The following is a 23,853-nucleotide window of genomic DNA, read 5'->3' as shown; positions in this document are numbered from 1 at the left end:
ACTTAATAGTTAAATATTTTAAGGAGTTTATTTTCTTCTTTTTAGACTATTTAAATAAAAGCTTTTTTTCCAAAAAGTTTTTTGTTTATAATTTATTTATTTATTTAGTTATCTCTGGCTAGATTTCTGCATGACTAAAAAGTTAAATTTCTTTTAACAAAAGTGACCGGATTCAACCGGGCATTTTATGAAACCCGGCTGTCAGTCACGTCATTTCACGTCACGTCACGTGACGTCACGTAAAGTCACGACACGACACGAGACGCAACGTCACGTCACGTCGGGTCACGTCACGATAAGACACAACATAACACGCACGACACGACTTGAATATTATTTTTCAATTTACTCTCAATAAGCCCTTTTATTTGATACCCATATTGCAGAAGTGCTTTAAATTAACTATTCCCTATCACGGCTAAGCTGCCATATTGGATATAGAATGCCATTACATTAGTTTCCGAATTACTCTCAGTAAGTCCTTTCATTTAATACCCATATTGCAGAAGTGCATTAAAAAAATATAATACTATCGTATCTTGGATGAGCCGCCATATTGGATGTAGAATGACGTTACATTCGTTTTCGAGTTACTTTCAATGAGCCCTTTCATTTGATACACATATTACAGAACTGCATTAAAAATAACTATTCCCCTATCTTGGATGAGCCGCCATGTTGGATGTAGAATGAAATTACATTCGTTTTCGAGTTACTCTCAAAAATCCCTTTCATTTAATATGCATATTGTAGGACTGCATAGAAAATAATTATTTCGCCATCTTGGATGGTCGGTCATATTGGATTTAGAGTAATGTCACATACCATATCGTGCATGGTCAACCAAACTAAACGTGTATGCAAAATTTTAGCTCAATCGGTTAAATATATCTACCTTAAAATAATTGAGCTCCAAAATTCCACCGTAAAATACATACTTACATACATACAGAGCAAGTTAAATAAAAGCTTTTAAAATTTAAAATATATACTTACTTACACGATATTTTTTCGTTTTTAGACATGGCAGAATCAAACAGAACATCTGCTATAGTCAGGACAATTTAAGGTGGCACCAGCAACACCTTTTAAGTCTAGGAGCTATGTGGAAAATACTCGCACTGCATTCTGTTAACAATTTAAAAGAAACAGTTATATATAAGTACTAATAGTTTCATCGGATAACGTCTTGGTTACTAATTCGTACTTCAAAGTCATAAATAGTTGGGGATTATCATAATCTCCAACTATTTACGAGTTTGAAGTGATATAATTCATACTGTGTTCACATCGTGTATGCAAAATACGATATCACCCTTAGGCCCCATTTCACCAACGTCTGTTAGTGTCAACAGCTTGCTAAAATATCATGTCTTCTCTTACATTCATATTATGAAAAATGAAAGAGTAAACGAACTAATTCGAGAAATAACTTTAACAATCGTTGATGAAATTGGACCTTAGACTAGAACCATCTGTCACTTCATTGTCAATCACGGTTTGTATAGAAAAAACAAGTTCTTTGACAGTCAATGACCGCTACAGACAGAATTCCGCGATTTGAGAATAGATAACTCGACCATTCGAGTTATATCGATGTAAATCGTAATCTGTCGGCGGTTGACATAACCCGACCAAATAACGTAGGTCCGCCATCTGCCTATAAATAAATTTCCCTGATAGTACAAAAAATCTCAACGGCTATAAATCTCAGGTCGCAATTAAAAAATATTATTAGCCTGTCATCTAAATGCTCCATTTAGATGGTATGCCGATATTATTTTTATACAATGGTATCGATTGTTAATATTAATTGTGTAATTTATTTCCTTAGGATAACATCAATTATATTTACACGTGTCACAAATTATAGGCAACACCTTGGTTGGGTGGTTAGTAGTGGTTGTAACTTATAACACCATGTAACGCGTATTACTGCAACTGTGTTGTAGTAAATAATTGTTTATAAATTAATAGGTAAAGTCACAATTTTTCTAACGCATCGTTTAGCTATAGTAGCAATGCCAAAGGAATAGAAACCCTGACATGTTTTAGGGACGAAATAACAGGTCGTCGTCTTGACAATCGTCATTCCTGACTTAATCTTTTCTATCGTAGAAAGAAACTTTAGTAGGTGCATTAGCTGTGCAATGTACACAGTGCAATGCATTGTTGTATGAGTGTTAAATTGTCTTTAAAATATTTTGACTTTTCTATAACGTTTTAACTTTTATTTATATAAGATCTTTGGCATCCATTAAACGGTAGGTTTTGCTGTCAGTTTTACCACAGTCATGACTGTGACTGATGGGTAACCTACCGTGTAAGAGCGTGACTGACGGTTGCATGAAGCTGATTGACGAAAATCTGGATACATTCGTCAGTCCATCAGTCAAACATAATTCATGATTGGAATTGACTGACGCTTGCATGAGCGTATGGATGCCTTAGATAGACGTTGTTGAAATTGATGAAATTGCAAGCCATCTTGCGAATCAGAAATGTCGGTAGCTTTGAAAACAATCGCGAGGTCTGTCCTTGCGTAGAAGTGAGAACTTAGTATTAAATTACTACACAAAAGCTGTTTTATATTTCATATAAATCTAGTATTATTTTATTGTTAAACATGTTCCTACCCATCTAAGATGAGCCATCTTTGTACCTAATTCATTGACGTAAAACTATTGTATTACTCATGCTGATATGCCTACAAATATCTAGGTTGTGGATAGGTATAATAATATTACTGGCTTACCACACCAAACCAGACCACATGTTACTTACATTAGGTATCTACTTGTTTTAATATGAAATTTATTTAATTTATTTTACAACGCAGTTACTAAATATTTTAATTTAATAAGTAGAGCACTATAACATATTGTAAAATACGTTTATGATAAAGATTTTTAAAAATCCACAAGTGAAATAAGTAAACCTCCGCCTGTTTTTAAAAGTTAGGTACTTAATATTTTTTTTAATAAGCAATAATATTCTACTTAATAAGCCTATGCTGTCCCACCGCTGGGCAAAGGCCTCCCCCAGAGTCTTTTATTCTTGTCGATCCTTTTTTTATGCGCAGGGGAAACCCTTTATGGGTGCCCCGAGTTGGGGATGTGCCTCAGTTAAGCTGAAGCACCCTGGGGGTATGTGGGACTGCCGGCAAGAGCGCCGGGCTTACCCACTAAATCCACCAGCGGTTCACCTTCATCCGCATAAAGGAAGGATGTCCCGGATCTAACAAACACAGGACTCCCTCCACGACCGGCCGGTCTACCTCAGAAGGGACCGGACTTCCATCAAATTTAGGGAACGCTTCGGCAAACCGAAGCGTTCCCCTCGGCGCCGGGACTGGCTAAGCCGGAGAGGTTCCAATCCTCTCCCGGAGCCCCGTTAGACGAGACTTAGGAGGTTCGCATTTTGTCGATCCTGCGCCACCGTTGACCAGCCCGGCTGGTATGCCCCTAGCTCGTCGCGCCATATCTTCCTTGATCGGCCAAGGTTGCGTCGTCAGTCTTCCGGTACCCATTCTGTCGATATCCTTGCCCAGCGGTCAGAGTGCATGCGGCTTAAGTGGCCAGCCCAATACCACTTTAACTTGGCTGCCTTAATTCCTACGTCTTTTACTCTGGTTTGTGAGCGCAGTAAGGTGTTTCTTATTTTGTCCACAAGTTTCACTCCCAACATACTGTGCTCCATCGCTCTTTGGCAGACCAAGAGTTGGGACTTTTGCGAATCTGTCAATGACCAAATTTGCGCACCGTAGGTTAGGACGGGCAGAATACACATGTCATGACATGAAAAATGTACGATTCCTCCGCGATAAAAGAATTTTGGCGCGGCGGAGTTGCGGGCGTCATCTATAAGTCAATTTATATTTTACTTTAGTTTCTGCAGACATCACGTTCTCTCATTAGGCAATAATGGTCATATAAATATTTTGGAAATTTTGGAATTCATAAACTTATATTTTTATAGGAAGTAAAAATTTCTAAGGCTCCATAAGGCTGTATCTATCTACATGTTTGGATGACAGCCAGCTCAAGCTAGGCAGATGTCCAACGTTTCCTAGTATACTAATACCTTCACTGAACCCTTAGTAGCTATTTACCTACTACATTTACTGATTCTAAGAAGAAGACACTAGCCTCAAGTTATCTGTATTATGATACTATAAAGTATGATAATAAGTATTTGTGTTTATCAACAAAACGCAAAGCCCGAAACTCTACAGCGAACTGAAAGAGAGAGTGGTGTCCATTATAATAACTTTATATTTATTTATAATAATTGCTAGTGTCCATTATTATAGGTCATGCCTGTATCTGTAATACAGGTCTGACCTATTATAATAAGCACCAGCTCCTTACAATTTCACCTGACTGTCGAAAATTCTGTTATTATGTAAGTATATCTTAAACTTGTATTGTGAGGATAAATAAAAATTATAAAAAAAAGAGTACGAGTAGAGAACGGTCGTACAGGCCGTCCAGCCAAACTCAAAGTGGGCTTTTTACTTCTTGGTCATATTATAAACAACGATTTTACTAACTGTTTAAGAGTACCTAAAGAAAACTAAATTTTTAATGAGCATTTCCCTTCCCGGTATTTAAGGTATCTCCATACAAGTTTCAACTTTCATAACTATTAGTTTAGCAATTTACACTTGAAATAAACTAACAGACGAATAGACAGACACACTTTCGCATTCATCACATTAGTATGGATTAATCAAAATGCAAGAGTTGTCTCATGTCTGCGACACAAACCTGCAAAAGGAACAAAACGTATATAAGAAGGAAACTAACGATGCACGATTTTGTACATAGGCTTGGTTCACATTCATCTAAATGTACATAAGAAATACTCCGCAGATTGCAATAATATCTGCAATCTGCATCATTTATATTTAGGTCGAAGTTACGCGGTATCTAAAGACATCGAAACAAAGTAATAGTACTTTCTTGAGATAATAATATGTATTAAACTTACTTAATGGTTTGTCTTTTATTCGTCTATCTTGGTTAATGGGACACAAGTTTAATTACTTACACAACTATTCTAATAACTAATTTTAATAGGTGATTAGAATTTATTTTACAAAGTTTCCGAAGCTTTGTAACGTTTTTTAAATAAGCTGTATCTTTTTTGGGTAGGGCATCTAAGGCAGTTACTACGTAGCGGTGGCCTTGGCAATGATTTATTTTCAAAACAAATGATATCTTCCCATCGTGTACGCACCTCTGCGTCGATCTCGGATGTCGCTAATTCCGCGCAACTGCCGTGAATAGCTAATGAGCGACACCTAGCGGCATCAGTATGCCGCACCAGCCGTCGCCGGCGAATCGCTAAATATACGGCAAGGGCACAACGTGGACGCGGCCTTACTTCAAACGTCAAATCTCGGTTCCTGGTATAAAAATCTGATCTATACCCCATTTGGAATAAATTATTGGTATGCCAGCCCGTAGAAGGCTAGTGTGGTTAAGTATAGCTTACAGTAATTTTTCTTATTTTTGACGAGATAAATGGGCCCTAAAATATTAAGATGTCATCATTAATTTCACTGTTGAAATTCAAAATCGCTAAAATATGACGCCTTGTTAAGAATTTTTGATTTTGGAACACGATTTTGAATAATTTTAAATTTCGAACCTCGACGTGACGGTGAAATTAACAAATGCATCGAATACATCTCGACTAGTTTATGCTAGTAGCGAGGTCGTAGTAATTGCAGAAGATAATGGTAATCTTAATTTTTGGTAGAAGTTAACGAAATGTGCCTCTGTTCTGCTAAATATTATGTAAGTATACCTTCTATTGTCTACAATTTAAATTATGAAACACAGTTTTAAATAACAATGGAGTACTTATCACCTTCTGAGAACTGAAAACTGAATGCCGCTACACCCTAATTTCCATGTAAACTAAATAATATGACACATGTGACCCAAACACAAGCACTTACGGGGGAGACCCGGTGGTTAATTTATTGACTAGACATATGAGGAACTATATTATGGTCTGCGTAGAAAGTGAAGAAATTAAAAAGTGGAAACGTCGTAGTTTCATCCCTTTCATATCAATCTAAGAAAAAAGGGATGAAACTACGATGTTGCCACTTTTTAATTTCGTCACTTTCTTGACAGACTATACAATTATTTTTTTACCCTTTTAAAATATGCACAAGTACTATCTACTTTATAGGCAAAACGTGGAACTACATAATTTGGTCGGATTATGTCAATTTCAGCAGAAAAGTTCACAAAATTGATATTGAATTGACGAAACTAGACCAAATAAAATAGCTTCTCCATTATGGCTTTTCTCTGATGGTACTTAGGTCAGTTCGTTTGTACGAATACGCACTCTAGACTAAAAGTGTAACATCTTAGAACGTTTAAAATAAATAAAATCCACTTTTTTGTAATATTAACTATAATATTGTCATAATACAAATATTTGTATAACTACGTCTAAGTTTAATTAATACTAGGTAATGCCGCTTTAATAGTTATGATATGAAACAATGTGATAATACCAGTCAAGTACTTTGGACATACAAACCTTAACAACGATACCTACGAGTAAACATCAACCTCATCAAACCTCGCCAACTTTTCCTAGTCATTTTGTACAAAATAACACCCAAACCAAAATGGACATTGGCTATTTCAAAACTTAAAATTAATGCTAGTAATAAATCGGTGTATTTTTACAACATGAAAATATTATACAATTAAGAAGTCTCTATTCAAAATAAAAATAATTTAACACTTCAATCAATCAATTAGGGTGGGTTGCACCAACTTACTTTAACTATAACTTTAACCATTACAAAATGTCAAATGAACTGTCAAATCCCTAGTAAAACTCCATAATGGACGCCATATTTGACGATAACCTTAACTAATGTAACTACGCCTCTGGTGCAACCCGCCCTAAAATTTTGGCGAGAAAACAGTTTTAATTACACACTCGGCAGTGATATTTTATTTAACTATTAAATTATTGTCCTTGTTACTACTCTCATTCCTTATATATTTTACAGTTAGGTAACTGACATGATAAGTTTAATATTAAGTATTGTCTTTAGGAATTTGCGATAAAAAGCCTTAACCATACACGCTAACAACATAATATAGATTAGCTTTTATTATCTCCTAAGACCTAAATCCTAACTATAAAATGCTTGAGCATCTCTTAACATAAGAGTGTTTGCAGAAGATGAGCAGACAGATATTAAGGTACGCGTTTTTCTTCGATGCGTATTTCAACAAAGCTGGCCGCATACACATTGCACACGTTTTCCGTATTCGATTACCAAATTCGTTCGGACATTCGAATGCATAGAATCAGTAGAAAATAAATTATTCATTTAAATCATATTATGCTGTAAAGGGCCATATAGATCTATATTAAATCTTTAAAGTATTTAATTGAATAAGGCTTAATGCCGTATTGGTTAAAAAAATCTTCAAAAATTAGCCATTTTTAGTCATTTACTTTTTACTACAAATGTAGTAAAAAGTAAATGACAAAAAATGTTGTTATGGGATATCCATAAGAGATAGACAATATTAAGAAGACGCACAAGAGATAGACGCACTCGTTCGCTTTTTTCCGAACGAAATAATTCCGCACGTGGGTATTATATGCAAGCCGGCGCGTTCGCGAGTCAAGAATAACGAACGTAGGTATGCGCTATTATGCTAACTACTGACATGCGGTTTGGCTCGATAGTTTTACTCCAAATCGAGTAATAATTACTGTGTGGACCGCAAAACTGACAGCTCGAAGGCTCGCATCGAGCCGGCTTGATGGACTGAAATATATCCATCCTACTAATATCCTACTTCCTACTAATATTATAAAGGCGAAAGTTTGTTTGGATGTATGGATCTATGGATGTGGGGATGTTTGTTACTCTTTCACGCAAAAACTACTGAAAGGATTTTAATGAAACTTTACAATAACATAGCTTATACATCAGAATAACACATAGGCTACAATTTTAACAGACTTTCAAAATGGGGGAGGTGTTATGTTCGTTTTCTTATGTTCAACGATTACTCCGCCGTTTGTTAACCAATTTTCAAAATTTTTCTTTTGGTATATGGGGTATCATCGCAATTTGGCCTTATATTCACAAAAGTGGTGATCTGATGAAGGATCCATAAGTACTCGAGGGAACTCCTCAAAATTTATAGGGAAACGTGTGGAGACTTCGGTTTCGTGAAAAGTATTATAAGCATATTATGCTACCAACAAGTAAGATTTTGCACCGAGATAAACCTGGTATACCGTGGTTCGGAAGGTGCTAAGAGAACTCCTGATTCTTTATAGATACAAGTTTGGGAGTTTCACCGTTGATTTAAGAACGGAAAGCATATTATGTTACTATGCAAATTACATTCATCATCATCATCACTACCATATTATACCATGCATCGTCCCATGGTTATGACTTACGAGCCTATATAATGACCCTGTTATTGGCACTTTTCATAGTCTTTTAGATCGTGACTTAAGTTTGTCAAGCGATAATTAAAAAATTATACCTACCTAATATTATAAACCTGAAGAGTATGTTTGCTTGAACGAACGCGTTAATCTCAGGAACTACAGGTCCGATTCAAAATCTTCTTAAATCAAAATTTCAGTGTTAGATTTAAAAAGTTTTTAAATCGGACTCGGTTTATTGAGTAAGACTTAGACCCAATTTCACCAACCTATGTTTGTTAAATCCTAACGAGGCATTACTTAACGGAGCTTAGAAAATTAAACAGACTGTTAAAATACTTATGTCCCACAGTAAAAATTTAACAGCGGATTAGTAAACGCAATGTTAAGTGAACAACGAGTGAACAACTATCAATTCGTTCATTCTTGTTATAAGGCGACGAAATTGCAATTTACAAGATTAATACAACATGTTTGCTGCAATGTGTCACTTTCTTCCATAGTAGTATAATAGTAGATAATGCGACCAAATTAAAATATCACTGATCGCATACATTTGTTACGCTATAATAGTTCTTCTTAATTTAACAGGTTAATAATTATTATCTGTCAAAGCTGAAAACATAAATCATAATACAAACTTTTATTTACATATTTTGGTTTGGTAATTTTGATACAAATTAGTATATTTGCAATGTCAAGGAAAATCCGAAGGCTGAATTTTTGGCAAAGTGAAAATAAATAATTATTCATAACTATGAAAATAATTAATAATAAGGACGTAGCGGAAACATGGCGGAAAGACTCAAAAGTCAAAACAGATTCTTTTATTGATATTGCATATTATTGTCTTTGAAAGTTGTTATTTTGACTCATATATTAACAGCCTGTTAAATATTTATCGGACTTCCATAGCAGGAATTAAATTTAACGCCGTGTTAGGTGCTTAAACATGACATTAGGGCATGGTGGAACGCTCGATAGCTCTAACAGGCCATTAACTGATTTAACAAGCCATTATTTATTTAACATTGTTTGATGAAACTGGGTCTTAAGGCTATATATTATCACCTACGAATAATAAATTTTATTATTCGTAGATTATCACGCTAAAACTAATACGACCGAAGAAACTCAGGAAAATGTGGGAAAAACGGGGGAAATATTAGAAATTACGAACTACTGGAGCAATTTTATGGCAATATTTGGCACAGATATAGAGTAGACCAAGTGAAGGAAGTAGGGACATAAGCTATTTTTAGTGGGAAAATGTAAAATTCCTAATTTACGCGGGCGAAGCCGCGCGGGACATCTAGTTTAGAATAAAACTATCGAGCAATGCTGAATGTGTGGACGAAAGCCCGAGCCGCGGGTTTTTCTCGACGTTATTGCTCGGTCGAGCAAAACCGTATGTGAATACTTAGCATAACATGGCATAACGTATTCCAAATCGAAATTCCACATTAGGAAATTGAATACGGAAAACGTATACAGTATATCTAAACAATACCTACTTATATATTTGTATTGCATAAAAATATGATGAAAATTAAACATACTCAGGAAGACCCTAGGAATAATCAAATCTTCGGCATTTGTAAAGCAGTCTTCATATGCATGGGAAAACTAATATACTTTCATTTAAATCTAAATATTCAATTCCGTGCATTATTGAAATAACTTTTCGTCACAAAAATCACTTTTGCAAAAAGACTAAATAACTAATATTATGGCACAATTACGGTAACAGTAATTCTACATAATTAGGTATTTGAGTATATTCTGATCACACCCAACCGAAATTTTCTATGTAAAACCCATGACTTCAGAAACCTTCCCTCGACTTGACGTAAAAAATGCCAACACTACAATACACTTTACCAAAACCCAAACCTCATTGTCATTACCATACTTTACTATCATTATTCATTACCAACAACTTAATGTCGACAAAATTCCTCCACAAAAGTATCAGAAAAATTACTTGGCACAATTAGAATACTTTAGGCCGGGTATATCAATGAAGCCTCGTTGGAAGATGTCGAGGTCGGAATTGGTGCTAATGTGGTGTGCCAGGGCTTTCTCCTGCGCCAGGGGGTGCCAGGTGCCGAGGGTGCAGCCGGCGTCGTCGCCGCTGACGTGGTAGTGGCAGCGACGCGTCGCCCGCACTGAGGGTACGTACTCGAATATACGGACATGGTTGCAGCGGTGAATCGCGAACCATAGACCTGGAAATAAATAGAAAAAAAAAATTGGTGATACTACCTGATAGTATTAGTTGGACGTAATTAAGCATTCGTGTACTAACCCACAAAAATATTACGTATTGAGTTATGAATGCAATAATTATGTTCTTTAGATGATTTAGAACAAGACTGCATTAAAAAAATTACAAAAAATATGTGAGTTAGGACTTAGGACACTAATACTACAGCAAACAGTTAATACTAACTGCAAGCTACACATTTAAAGATAAGACAAATGCAGGCAAAGGTCATAGGAAAAATCTAAGCAAATTGAAAAATCTCAAAATCTTGCCAAATAATAAAAGGAAATTTCTAGCTATCCCATAACCACCACTGCGTCCGACCGATAAAAAATATATATTAGTGTAGTGACTAGTGAGTGAACCCCCCCCCCCCCCCAAATTTCAGGCTGCGACCGCGCCTGGGTTGGGTTGGCGATAAAAGGACAACCATCTCATTTACAAGAGATGGTAGGGATAGCAGCTAAACTAATTTGATCCTTACATTGACGAGACAGTCAGGTAGAGTAAGCGGCTTACCTAAGCTCGTTGCAAGGCGCATACCTATAATTTCCTACTAAAACTAAAAAAATAAGTTCTACCTATGAATCCAGAAGACGGTGGATTCTTCCTTAGTCTATACGGTGAGAAATCCTGCAGGACTGCCCACAAGCGCCACAACACTTGCGGGTTGAGAAGATGGACATCCGCGCTACGACGTTGCTCCAGTAACCTATCGGAAATATATTGAATACGTTTTAATTGACTTAAACTAAAATTACAAGAGACTAGACGAGATGATGAGAAAAAGAAATGAGAAAATGGTACAGACAAAATATAAATGTTTTAGTAGAGCGCTCACATTTTCAACTTAGGTATTGGCTACATGATACATCCTTACTTAATATTATAAATGCGAAAGTGTGTCTGTCTGTCTGTCTCTTACCTCTTCACGCTCAAGCCACTGAACTGATTTTGGTGAACTTTGGTATGGAGATACATTGGGTGCTGGGAAAGGACATATAGTATAGTTTTTATCCCAGAAAAATGTACGGTTCCCGCGCGATAAACGAATTTTGGCGCAACGGAGTTGCGTGAGTCATCTAGCAAAATTAATAAAATTGACCGTTTATAAACAGGAAACAGCGGGAAGTCCGGATACTGGTACCAGTCTTCCAGGTTGGACGAGTAGTTGGCGGGGTCCCAGATCAGGATCGACACGTCCCTGTACAGCGCATCGTCTAGAAACCTGAATTCCGGCTTCGTCACTACCTGAAATAGGAACCAGAAAATCTACAAGAATCTTGTCTAGAGATTAGTGGAAGAGACGATTGCACGGCGATCACTAGATACTCGTAATAAATAGTCTGATCACCACTGAATTCTGTCTCAGAAAAATTCTGTCATAGTCTAACCAGAAGAACAACAGTGTGATATTTTCTAAAGTTAGAACCTTAAGAGGAATCCACACCGCCGTTTTTCCATACAAACGCTGTCCCCTGTTTCCTCCCTGGATAATGCCGGTAGAGTTATGATTTTTTTCCTGAATATCTATGGCCACTATTAACATGTCCCTATGTTTTCCTTTTTTTCATAATTTTATTATTAAAAAAGATAAGAACGTCCAAAAACCCAAAAAAATGGCAAGATTTTCCTCTGTGTTCAAACACCCAGAAAACAAAACTGGCTAAAATATATAAAAAAAATAAAACATAGGAACAGAGCTCAAGCCTTGCTTTAATTCTTAATGAAAAAAGTACTTAAATTGGTTAAGTTTTGGAGAAGGAATCAGCGGACAGCGAATCGAAGATTTTCTGTTCTTTTATTAGAACTTTTGTCGTATTTTCTCTATCGCGCTCTGCGGTGGGAGACTTGAGATTGGTGAGACAGCAATACATTTTCAAATAACTATTTTCAATTTCTCTCGCCCCTGGTGTATCCTCTTAAGGGTGAAGCCAAACGAGCGTAATTTGTGAGTTGTGAGTCGCAGAATTTCGGCTGGCAGAAATTCTGCTGCATTCAGTTTCATACAAAAGTCCTGTTTGATTCACACGAGCATAATGGGAGAGCCATGCTTCGGCACGAATGGGCCGGCTCGACCGGATAAATACCACGTTCTCACAGAAAACCGGCGTGAAACAGCGCTTGCGCTGTGTTTCGCCGAGTGAGTGAGTTTACCGGAGGCCCAATCCCATAACCCCTACCCTATTCCCTTCCCTACCCTCAACTATTCCCTTCCCTTCCCTTCCCTTCCCTTCCCTACCCTCCCCTACCCTTCCCTATTACCCTATTCCCTCTTAAAAGGCCGGCAACGCACTTGCAGCTCTTCTGATGCTGCGAGTGTCCATGGGCGACGGAAGTTGCTTTCCATCAGGTGACCCGTTTGCTCGTTTGCCCCCTTATTTCATAAAAAAAAAAAAAAAAAAAAAAAAAAAATTTGTGAGTATGAAAAGATATTTACGCGACCGAAATTCTGCGACTCACAACTCACAAAGGATCATGGGCATTTTGGTATAAGTCTCAACAGAGATAAATATATACCATTAGATAGCTCTTAGTGAGTAGGTAAAAAAGTTAAATGGCGCCCAGCCACTTGCAACTGTACTTTTTGAAATAATGTACAGTCAACGTACAAGGCTGGCGTTACCGTCGTAGTTTTTGTCGTCTATGTGGTAAGATTTATTTGCGCTTAGAAAGGTTACGAATGTCTTGTCTTAGTACGTTTTTGTTTATTATACGAGTACGTCCTTGTTGACAATAGATTGTCATCATACCTGTGAATTTAAGATGCGAAATGTTGTCTTGGAACCGACATCGTCAGTGAAGTTTTCAGTCGGCGCATTGTTGAATCGCAAAACCATGTCATGAGAATCTGGAAATAAAATCCATACTTACTAATAATATTATCAATGTGTAAGTGTGTGACTGTATGTCTGATACCTCTTCACGTTTAAACTGCTAAACCGATATTGCTAAAGGCATACAGATAGTTTTAGTACCAAGAAGGAAGTTCCCGCGCGATAGGCGAATTCAGTGCAACGGATTTGCGAGCGTCATCCAGTATACTATATAAATTCATCAAGAAATACAGCACTTTTGTATTTGTAAGTAGAGTGGTAGAGGCAACAACAAAGTCGGAAGTATATTACGAAATATCTCTACACTGCAACATCTCAACAACTTTGATCATTGTCCAAATAATAAAAAAGTAACAACCTTGAAAACAGTCACGATATTTACGGTCCATTTCATTTCGCTAACACAATACCTGAAAAAAATGTAAATAGTCTATTTAGGTATATTATACTACATAAGGTGTGGTGGTAACTGGTAAGATTTTATAAACATGGGCGAGTTTGCGTTGAATGGAGAGTCTGCAGCCCTGTTTTTATTGTTCTTTGCTGCAGCCATAAATGAGTTTTTCTTTGAGTGTGAGATTATTACTTTGCCTAAGCGTCTATACAAATCTTATTCCTAAGAATATAATATACTTAGTTGATTAAAATCAATTGATTGATTAAAACCATTTGATATGTAAGGTATGGTAAACCACATCTTACATATCAAATGGCCATGTTTGATCACAAAACCGTAAAAAAATGTTGGGAAACTAATTTCAAAAACCGTCCAAAACCAGAGTGACATAAAATAACATAGATAGATACATATAAAATTCTTTATTTGATTTTTAAAAAACTAACAAAACTACAATTTATACAATAAAGATTCTGTACAAATAGGCGGACTTACTGCTAAAAGCGGTTTCTTCCAGACGACCTTAAAATAAAATAAAAAAAAACATAGAGCTAGTGTGGCATCTTTCCGTTAACATCAGGCATCAGCCCCACCTTTATAAAAAGTACAAACGTTTAGGAAACTCAAGAACAATCGATGTAAACAGAACAATTAAAAAGTGAGCTAATTGCCGCTAGCTCGTGTCATTAACGTATTTCATTAAACGTTACACTTTTCTCAGGTTTCCGCGACTACCTGATTAATGGAACTTTTCTTTAATTGGGGGTTGTTATTTGTATATAATCTTGTTGACATTATCTAATTAGCGCACATTTTTGAGATAAATACAGGAATTGCGCGTCTTCATATCATTTATATACGCGGCGTATAATTTACTACATGGTAGGTACATTGATAATAATATATAAATTAGAAGATTTCATAAAATTGCGTAATATTTACATAATTTTGTATGGCCATTTGCGATTTATAAATGCACGATGCATAATTAATTATTCTAGTCTACATTCCAACTTCAAGTACTTAAATAATATGCATTATGCAGTCTACGGTTTAGAATTAGAAAAAAAAACTCTAGGAGAAAAAAGTACGTACTTCTCAAAATGAAGACGCTACGAAAATATAGAAGCGTCGAAGAACTTATAGTGAGCGCGTCGACACGCGTTAGAAATACTTATTTTCATAGAAATTTGACCTTTAATAATAGAAAAATAGAGATGAATATGCTGCTGTCCAAAAACATGACGCATTTCGACTCTGTCCCAGTGTGAGCTGAGCAAGAACAGTGAACCTTCGCGTCATACTCAACTTTCCGATCACGTGGACTTTATCGTACAGAAAAATGTAAAGACGATTGAAAACAACATAATAGACGATAAAACTGTTAAATTATGTATGTGGTGCACCGCCGTTATTGTCCGCGGCGGATCCGTCTTACTGACCGATCTGTTTACCTATTCTAATAGTTCACTACGGCCTACTTCACAAAGAAGTTTCGTCCCACACAAATCACGCGTATTGACGAAAATGCGGTTGTTTGTTTATATTAAAATATGTTAATTAGACATTAAGCAGTATGAATCTATCTTCTTATATATATAAAACTCAAAGGTGACTGACTGACATGGTGATCTATCAACGCACAGCCCAAACCACTAGACGGATCGGGCTGAAATTTGGCATACGTAGATGTTATGACGTAGGCATCCGCTAAGAAAGGATTTTGATCAATTCCAACCCCAAGGGGTTAAAATAGGGGATGAAAGTTTGTATATAATAATACTTCTTAACGCGAGCAAAGCCGCGGGCAAAAGCTCGTTAGTTATAAGGCCTGCAGCGGCTTAGATTATGCGGCTGCAGCGCGGCGTCTTTGTGCTCTACCATTCATACAACGCAGCAAGTATCAATGATGGTAGAGACCATATTCTTTATACTTGACCACCATATCGCCCATACACATAAGCTTAACTTATAACTTTAAAAAGAATAATCACGGCGTGGAAACTTGTGTTTGTTTTGCAATTTTGTACACAGATAGTCTAAAGCCTGAGAAAGGACATAGGCTACTTTTTAACTGGAAAAAATAGTTGTAAGGGGGGTAGAAAATGCGTAAATTTGTTCAAATTAAGTTAGTTCCAAAAACTATTAATAGATGGCGCCGTGCCGACGCCTACATCGCGCTGACGCTTGCTCAATCGTCTTTATATAAGAAGTGGTATCATCTTACGTTACATTTTCGATTTTTTCGATTGTTATTTCTTTGGTACGTTATTAAATAACTCAGTACTTTATCTATGCAGTGACGTAACCTTAAACGGTAAACCTATCAATGATAAATAATTTATGGGTTGTGTAATTGGGGGGCTAAATATACTTTATTTGGCATAAATAAAGTTTTATTTAAAAAAATGAAATAAGTTATGTGCACGCAGCACACTGCACAGCTGTTTTTAGGTGTTTTGATTTAAGCCTTAAGGGGTACTAGGGTTTTCTTATAAAAGCTTTTGATACCTTTGTTGACATCGCGCGCTATAAACTGAAGTCCACGCGGACGAAGTCGCGGGCAACAGCTAGTGATTAATAATTTTAATTGCTACCACCAAGCAGTAACGTATTTTTATTTTTTTGAGTGTAGGCCACTTTTTTTTCGCTGCCGTATGTAAAAAATCTGCCGCCCCCCTAGTACGCTGCCGTCCCCCTAGGGCGCTGCCGCCCCTAGGTCGCGGCCTATACGACCTCCAAGGCTGCCTGTAGCATCAAAAATCGACTCGTATTGTCATCTATGATTGCCCACTACCGATTTATAGTGGGCAATCATAGACGACAATACTTGTCTTCTGCAGCAGATGTATCATGAACTATTGTAGAGAGCCCAAATTAGACGAAGTCAATCTTATTTTCTCGTTGAAAATATATGCAACCATTTTTCTTTGTCAGCGTGCTTTTTATTGTTTTCGTCCATGTTTACTGCGGATCCTTGAGCATTTTTCGTTGTTGATGTTAAGGGCACGGGGCGTGGACCGGGGAACAATAGTCATGAATTATGCAGCCACGTGCAGGTTGCTGACTTCACACTCGTGCGGACTTATAATACGAGTATATTATAATATAATATGTGTTTATAAGCAGGTTTATAACAAGCTAATAATGTTGTTGCGCCGAACTGCGCATGAAAATTATAGGGAAACAAAAAAAACTAAGTTTAACGTAGCACAAAGCAAACCGCAACATTTTTACCATATTTAGTTCCATCAACATAAATAATAATTAATATAATGCGAAAGTTTGTCTATCTTTCTATCCATTATTATCAATCTCCACGCTTAAGATGCTGGATCGATTTGAAGATGCAATAGATACATACTTAGAATCCCGAAAACACAGCACAGGATAGTAATTTTCTATCCCAGAAAAATTTACAAGTCCCGCGCGGTAATTTATTTTTTTGCGCAAAGAATTTGTTTGCAACATTTGGTAGGTACCTACATAACAATTTTTATGTTTAACAGTAATTTATATTATTGTATGTTACATTAAAGTAGGTAATTAATTAATAGACTATGAATAATTATTGTCTCACCACAAACGATCCGATAAGCTCGGTGCATCGAAACTTTTTACTATCGAACAGTCATACTTTGTCTGTTGTACGTCTCCACAAGACAATAGCATGCTAATGATTCACACTACATGTGAAATATAAATGACTGATTCACGCCAATAAAAAATACTACCGAGGAAAATCAATACAACTTTTACATTACTATTGCCCATTGAAAACCCTATTGTAAGCGTGAATCAAATTCTATGTAAGCAATATTGACCGCATAAAGTTATGAAATGGTGTCTATGAGTAATGAAAGCTTAGTATTGAATATTTAATGGGAGTTGGCCATAATCATGGGTAGTTAAAAAATCTTAATTTTTTCCATAAAAGACTACGACACTGGTGCATGAGCGTACAGTTAGTGCTCTCTCACGACACCACAGGAGACCAATAACAAAAAATCACAAATAAACGAAGAGATGGCTACTAAAGATAAAATATTTTGGTATCTAATTTAATTGGACTGTCAATGTAAATGATACCAATTCAAATGACTGTCTGTCTATTACTTTTTCGTACTTATACACTTAACAGATTTTTAGGAAAGATTTGAGAATTAAAATTAAAGGCAGATAGACAGTTTTTTTTATTTATTTAGGTATTACATAAGAGAATTAGATCAAAATCGGTCCACCCGTTTGGATGCTACGATGCCACGGACAGATACACACACAGACCAACAGACAGACAGACAGACAGAAGACACGTCAAACTTATAACACCCCTCTTTTTTGTCGGGGGTTAAAAAAGAACGAACAGGGTGTGTTTTCTGCGCGATAATCGAATGTCTGCGCAACGAAGTTGCGGACTCACGGGCAACATCGATAAGCGATTGGATTGTTTACATAAACTGTTGATCAATATGAATTCATTAGTAGCTGTATAAGTAGACAATTGGATCGCATCGTGCCTGATTAGGCTTGTATTTATGTGGGATCAGCATTATGTATGGGTGCCGGAGATGTTCACCATGTTGGTATTTACTGTGCATAATTTGCCGACTGATTTATTCACGATAAATACACACGTAGCGATGTGCTGATACGGCGAGGGACCGCCGTGGCGCCACATACAATGTAACATCGCCATTCGCTGCTATTAACTTAAGGTTGCTTTGTCAGGATTTCAGCCTGATCTAGGACACAGGTTAAGTCCCCGAAGATATTTCAGTTTCCATTACTTTTAAAGGTTGGAAACCCCTGGCCTAATTACTATAACAATTAGTATCGCGCGTGTGCTACGAGGTTTATTAGAATTTGCTAGCTCGTAGCGGCTGCTACGCCACGCATATTAGACCCTATTATATTTTAATATTGGCACGCATAACTTCAGTTTTTAGACAATGGCACATTTCACAAAACATTTTTCCCGTATTAACTGCTGTTTCAGACTTGAGGCTTCGCCATCGACGGGATTACCTAACATGCAAAAGTTTATTTTCCTCAACTTGCATCATACTGAATTATCCTTATTAGAGCAGTTTTTATGAGAAAAAGAAAGCATTATAATTTGTACGCACATAACAGCAAAATAAATCTCGCATAAAGTTTGGGTCGTTCCGCGAACGCGTGCGGGCCGCATTATAATGCGCGCCGTAGATGCGGATAGATAGGCCGGTCGCTCACCCAGCCGCGATTATTATATTCAAATACACCGAAATATGCATCACTCAGGTATGCTATAAGAAGAACTCTAGAGAACATACAAATATTATAAAACTATTCATATCACGTCTGGTCCGTGCACACAAGTTCTAGCTTTTGGTGTATTTACCTAAGTACCCTTTATATTTTGTTACTTCTTTAGAATTACCGCTAAAGTTTTAGTACGTTTAACCGGTGCATCGAATGAAAACAAAATTTCGTATGAAGATACATAGTATCCCCTAATAGGACATACAATAGTTTTGCAGAAAAAAATGTACGATTTTGTACAACGACTCGAATGTCGCTCTACTGCATGGGCAAAACGCACGTTTTATGTAAGTAGAGTTGACTATAGGTACCTTGCTATTATTATTAAGGTGACGCCGCGTTAAAGTAAAAAATCGTTTTGGATATGTTTTCTATGAGAGGCTCTCATAGAAAACAAGAAATGGAAAGGGCGTAAGCGACAAAATGGTTTTTGTCGCGTAATTTAAAAACCTTAAATATATTTCATATAAGCTATGGGCAAATTATAGTGTATGCTTGAACTAACCTATGTACAAATTTTGGAAGCTTAAATCACTCTCCTCTGTTGGCAAAATTAGAATCCCTGTTTGTATAGAGGCCTTTTTGATTAATTATTTTGTGTTATTAAAGTTGACCAATCGTGTTATGCTATGGATAATTCAAAGATAAAGACATGATGAATACTGACAATGAACTTTAATTTCTTAGCTTTAGTTATTGTTGAGAAAAATCGATATCGCTGCAGCCAAATTATCAAGGCGTCACCTTAAGTGATGACTTTCTGACAAATATGACCTGATTGCGTGGTGCCTCTAAACTAGGCTCACATTAGTGAAGCATGTTACTGTCAGGATATTGAGCACAGGAGATAACTGTTCGCATTAATCATTAGAATGTATGAGATGTGCGCTGATTCATGGACTCGTGCGCATATTTCGATTTATTTTTAAAACACGTGTTCGCATTACACACGTTTTTGTTAGAAGAAATATTATATTTTAATCCTATTATGTATTCATAAATGCCTTTGTTTATTAAGTTGAGTAAGTAGGTATATATATTAAATAGAGCTTTTACTTATTAAGGTTACTTAAATTGTGGTAATAAAATAAGTAAATAATAATATTGTAACCTACGAATAATAAAAACTAAGGAAAAGTAACTCCGTCAAAAAACATGCTCCACAATACTTGTCAAAAAAGTGTACAGCCCCCCTAGACAAGTGGCAAAACGCTAACGCTATAACGCTACAAAATGTATGGGATTTGACATTAGTATTCGCTAGCGAAGCGATGACTTATGTCAAATCGCATACATTTTGTAGCGTTAGCGTTTTGCCACTTGTCTAGGGGGGCTGGTACACATTTCAATACATTTGCAATATTTAGATGACCTTGAGCGGTACTAGGCTGACGTTACAAATTTAAAACGGTAATAGTGTGGGAGCTACGAATAATTAGTAGTATGGGAGTTACGATTCCTTAGTTTTTATTATTCGTAGATTGTAACATTACCTACCTATATTATATATTACTTATATAATATAAAAAAAAAGTGTCCATGGCGTGATGGACCACAATTAATTAAAATTCATAATATTATTTCAATTATCCTTGGTGCGAAAAATCTAAATAATAAAATAACAAAAAAAGGATATGGACGAACAGTCCATAGACGGCCCCAATTTTATAATAAAAAAAAACATTACCTACCTATAAATTCACCCAGGCGGGAACCTCTCAGAGCACCAGCGCTCGTGACCACCGCACAGGTGTTGAAAGAAGCCTTCTCTTGCAGCGGGTTTTTCGGAATTTTAAACCCCAACCTTCGGAACGGCTCGTCGTCGCTGGTCACAGTGTTTACCGTCACATTCTTCAAAGCGCAGAGTATCTCCTCCTTTATCGGTTCTTTCACGCCTTTCCTGTAGTATTTGACGTCGTAGGTGTTCTGCGAGTCCAGGCCGGAGGCGAATACCTTGCTCTCACTCATCAACACCCTGTGGAACTCTTTTAACAGGAGCTCCTTAAACTCCTTCGTTAGGGCTTCGCACTCGGGCGTCGTGTAGTCATCGCACGAGTACTTCTCAGAGTCGAATTCTAGCACGGGTTTGTGGATGTTGGGGAACCGTGGGCTACCCTGCTTCATCACGATGTTCCCGGAGTGGCTGTGCGAGCTTTTATTCGACACCTGGTTCAGTATGCCACTCTTTATCGCCACTATAGACCGCCGTTTCTTGATCACGTCCGCGCTAGAACCGTTCACAGGACTGATCTGCTCGGAGAAAGTCTGGTAGCTTACCCCGCTGGCAGTCTTCTGCGGCGTCTGAGACTTCGCGAACAGCCTCTGCCGCTCTATACTCATCCAGTACTGGGACCATATTAGGTAGAGGTATCCGCACATACCAAAACAAAGGAGGTTAATGAAAATCCACACCGACATCGCCGCGGCCTTCATTTTCAGCTAATAAGGCTCCCACTACTGCAAAAATATCACCTACTACGAGCTATCATTATCGAGGAACGATTATTTTGATTCGTACAAAATATTTATAAAACCAGCACCGCCTTAATCGCGAACAGCTGATGTTGTGTCCGCGGCGCATGCGTAAAGCATCGATTACACCACCTGGTTCTGAAGGAAATGACAATTTCCTTACAGGACTAAGGGTGAAGCCAAACGAGCGTAATTTGTGAGTTGTGAGTCGCAGAATTTCGACTGGCAGAAATTCTGCTGCATTCAGTTTTATACAAAAGTCCTGTTTGATTAACACGAGCGTAATTTTGTGAGTCATGATATTTTGTATGAAAAGATAGTTACGCGACCGAAATTCTGCGACTCACAACTCACAAATTACGCTCTTTGGGCTTCACCCTAACGGCTGTTCCCCTTGGAGCAGACGTTTTTGGCATTTTCTTTATTGTGTATGTTACTTTTTTAAATGACAGCAACGGGATAAGACCATTTGATCGTCATCATGAAATAGGTAGGTATAGCACACTCGGCTGCATTGGCGTAAAAAGTGTTCAAACTAATGCTGGAATGCTATTATTGTGTATAGTTAATTGAATGCGACTAATTTACATAAGCCAAACTGGCATTGTTCATTGGTGCAGTCTATCTGCATTTTGCCGTTGCAAAAAATATTAAAACGTCTTGATGTTATTCTCTTTTTCTTTACCAAAATTAAAAATTGTTACAATTATCGTCAATGTGCATTATGCAAACCGTATATTATATTATTTTAAAACGATTAGAAATTAAATACAAAAAATATGTTATTATTTATAATTTTATTTGGTCATAGGTTTTACAAATTTTATTTTATTTAGCTAATTTAAACAATGTTTTAGAATAGTTTATTGAGATTAGTTTAATGTTTATCAATGGTAGTTTAAGTAGTGTTTAGCTGTGTAGCACTGGTACCAACATTAAAAATTAAAACAAAAAAAAATCCTAAAAAGAAGGTATCTAAAGAAGACAACGTATGTTACTTATTTTTTGACGTGGGAGAGCCATGCTTCGGCACGAATGCTGGCTTGACCGGAGAAATACTTCGTTCTCACAGAAAACCGGCGTGAAACAGCGCTTGCGCTAGTGTTTCACCGAGTGAGTGAGTTTACCGGAGGCCCAATCCCCTACCCTATTCCCTTCCCTACCCTCCTCCATTCCCTTCCCTTCCCATCCCTACCCTCCCCTATTACCCTATTCCCTCTTAAAAGGCTGGCAACGCACCTGCAGCTCTACTGATGCTGCGAGTGTCCATGGGCGACGAAAGTTGATTTCCATCAGGTGACCCGTTTGCTTGTTTGCCCCCTTATTTCCTGTTTTTTGTAACATTTTGTAACACTTTTAATTATTTTAATAATATTAAGTTTAATCCATAGGTATTTAGTTTAATCCATCAATCCATTAAAAGTTCAATGTAAATTTTACCATGATATAATAATACTGTCATAATAAGTCATAACAAAACATTTTGAAGTCTTGTCAGTAATCAATTTCCTTCGCCTTCTTTTTGATTTGTTTATCTACGCAGTTTTATTTTTAGTTTTTTTTAATAAATATTTTATTTTATTCGAATTTTTAATTGTTACTGTAAATATTTTAATGCAATACCCAGGTTTTTATTCACAATAATAATAATAATATAATTTGGTATAGATATTTGTAATTAAATTTTAAGTAATGTAATTATTGTTGTTAAGATTGAAATGAATTTAATTGTTTTTATTATTACTATTACTTTAGTTATATTTTATGATTGGTGAAATATGTTTATTTAAAGTTGATTGTATTTGAATAGTGATATGTAAGACTTGTGTCACAAAAAAGTTGGAACGGCTGTGAGGTCACGGAATGGGTCAAGCGGAAGACCGGCGTTGGAACTACCTATGGGTGTTCCAACACTGCCGAGCTTGGTCCAATTTGCGGCTAATGTACTCATTTAATATTTATTGATAATTCAGCGATTTTGTAACTTTTTATTTTTATTAGTTCATTTTATTATGTATTTTCATAGTTATAGCTGCAAATAAACGCTTATTCTATTCTATTTCATAAAAAAAATGTAGGTACTAGTGCTACTGTATTTTTTTGAAATATTAAACAGT

The 23,853-nt window shown here is 36.6% G+C and overlaps 1 protein-coding gene across 1 annotated transcript; it reads right to left on the bottom strand.

Moving 5' to 3' along the window:
- Positions 1-9,997: 9,997 nt before the first annotated feature.
- Positions 9,998-21,697, bottom strand: LOC121729869 (beta-galactoside alpha-2,6-sialyltransferase 2). The gene is made up of 5 exons (XM_042118535.1): positions 20,956-21,697; positions 13,483-13,580; positions 11,835-11,980; positions 11,311-11,441; positions 9,998-10,691 (listed from the first exon to the last, which is right to left on the bottom strand). The coding sequence occupies exons 1-5, from the start codon at positions 21,695-21,697 to the stop codon at positions 10,444-10,446; spliced, it is 1,365 nt and encodes a 454-aa protein (XP_041974469.1). The 3' UTR covers positions 9,998-10,443.
- Positions 21,698-23,853: the final 2,156 nt, after the last annotated feature.

Source organism: Aricia agestis, chromosome 8 (assembly GCF_905147365.1).
Source record: "Aricia agestis chromosome 8, ilAriAges1.1, whole genome shotgun sequence".
Classification (NCBI taxonomy): Eukaryota; Metazoa; Arthropoda; class Insecta; order Lepidoptera; family Lycaenidae; genus Aricia; species Aricia agestis.
Note: the sequence above shows the minus strand (reverse complement) of the source record. Positions and strands in the feature narration are given on the sequence as shown.

Excerpts from the sequence above, each read along its gene's own strand:
- LOC121729869 (XM_042118535.1), bottom strand. The coding sequence starts at position 21,697 with ATGAAGGCCGCGGCGATGTCGGTGTGGATTTTCATTAACCTCCTTTGT. Across the intron at positions 11,981-13,482 it reads TTCGCATCTTAAATTCACAG|GTAGTGACGAAGCCGGAATT; the intron begins GTATGATGACAA and ends TTCCTATTTCAG. Across the intron at positions 11,442-11,834 it reads CTGTTTCCTGTTTATAAACG|GTTACTGGAGCAACGTCGTA; the intron begins GTCAATTTTATT and ends TATTTCCGATAG.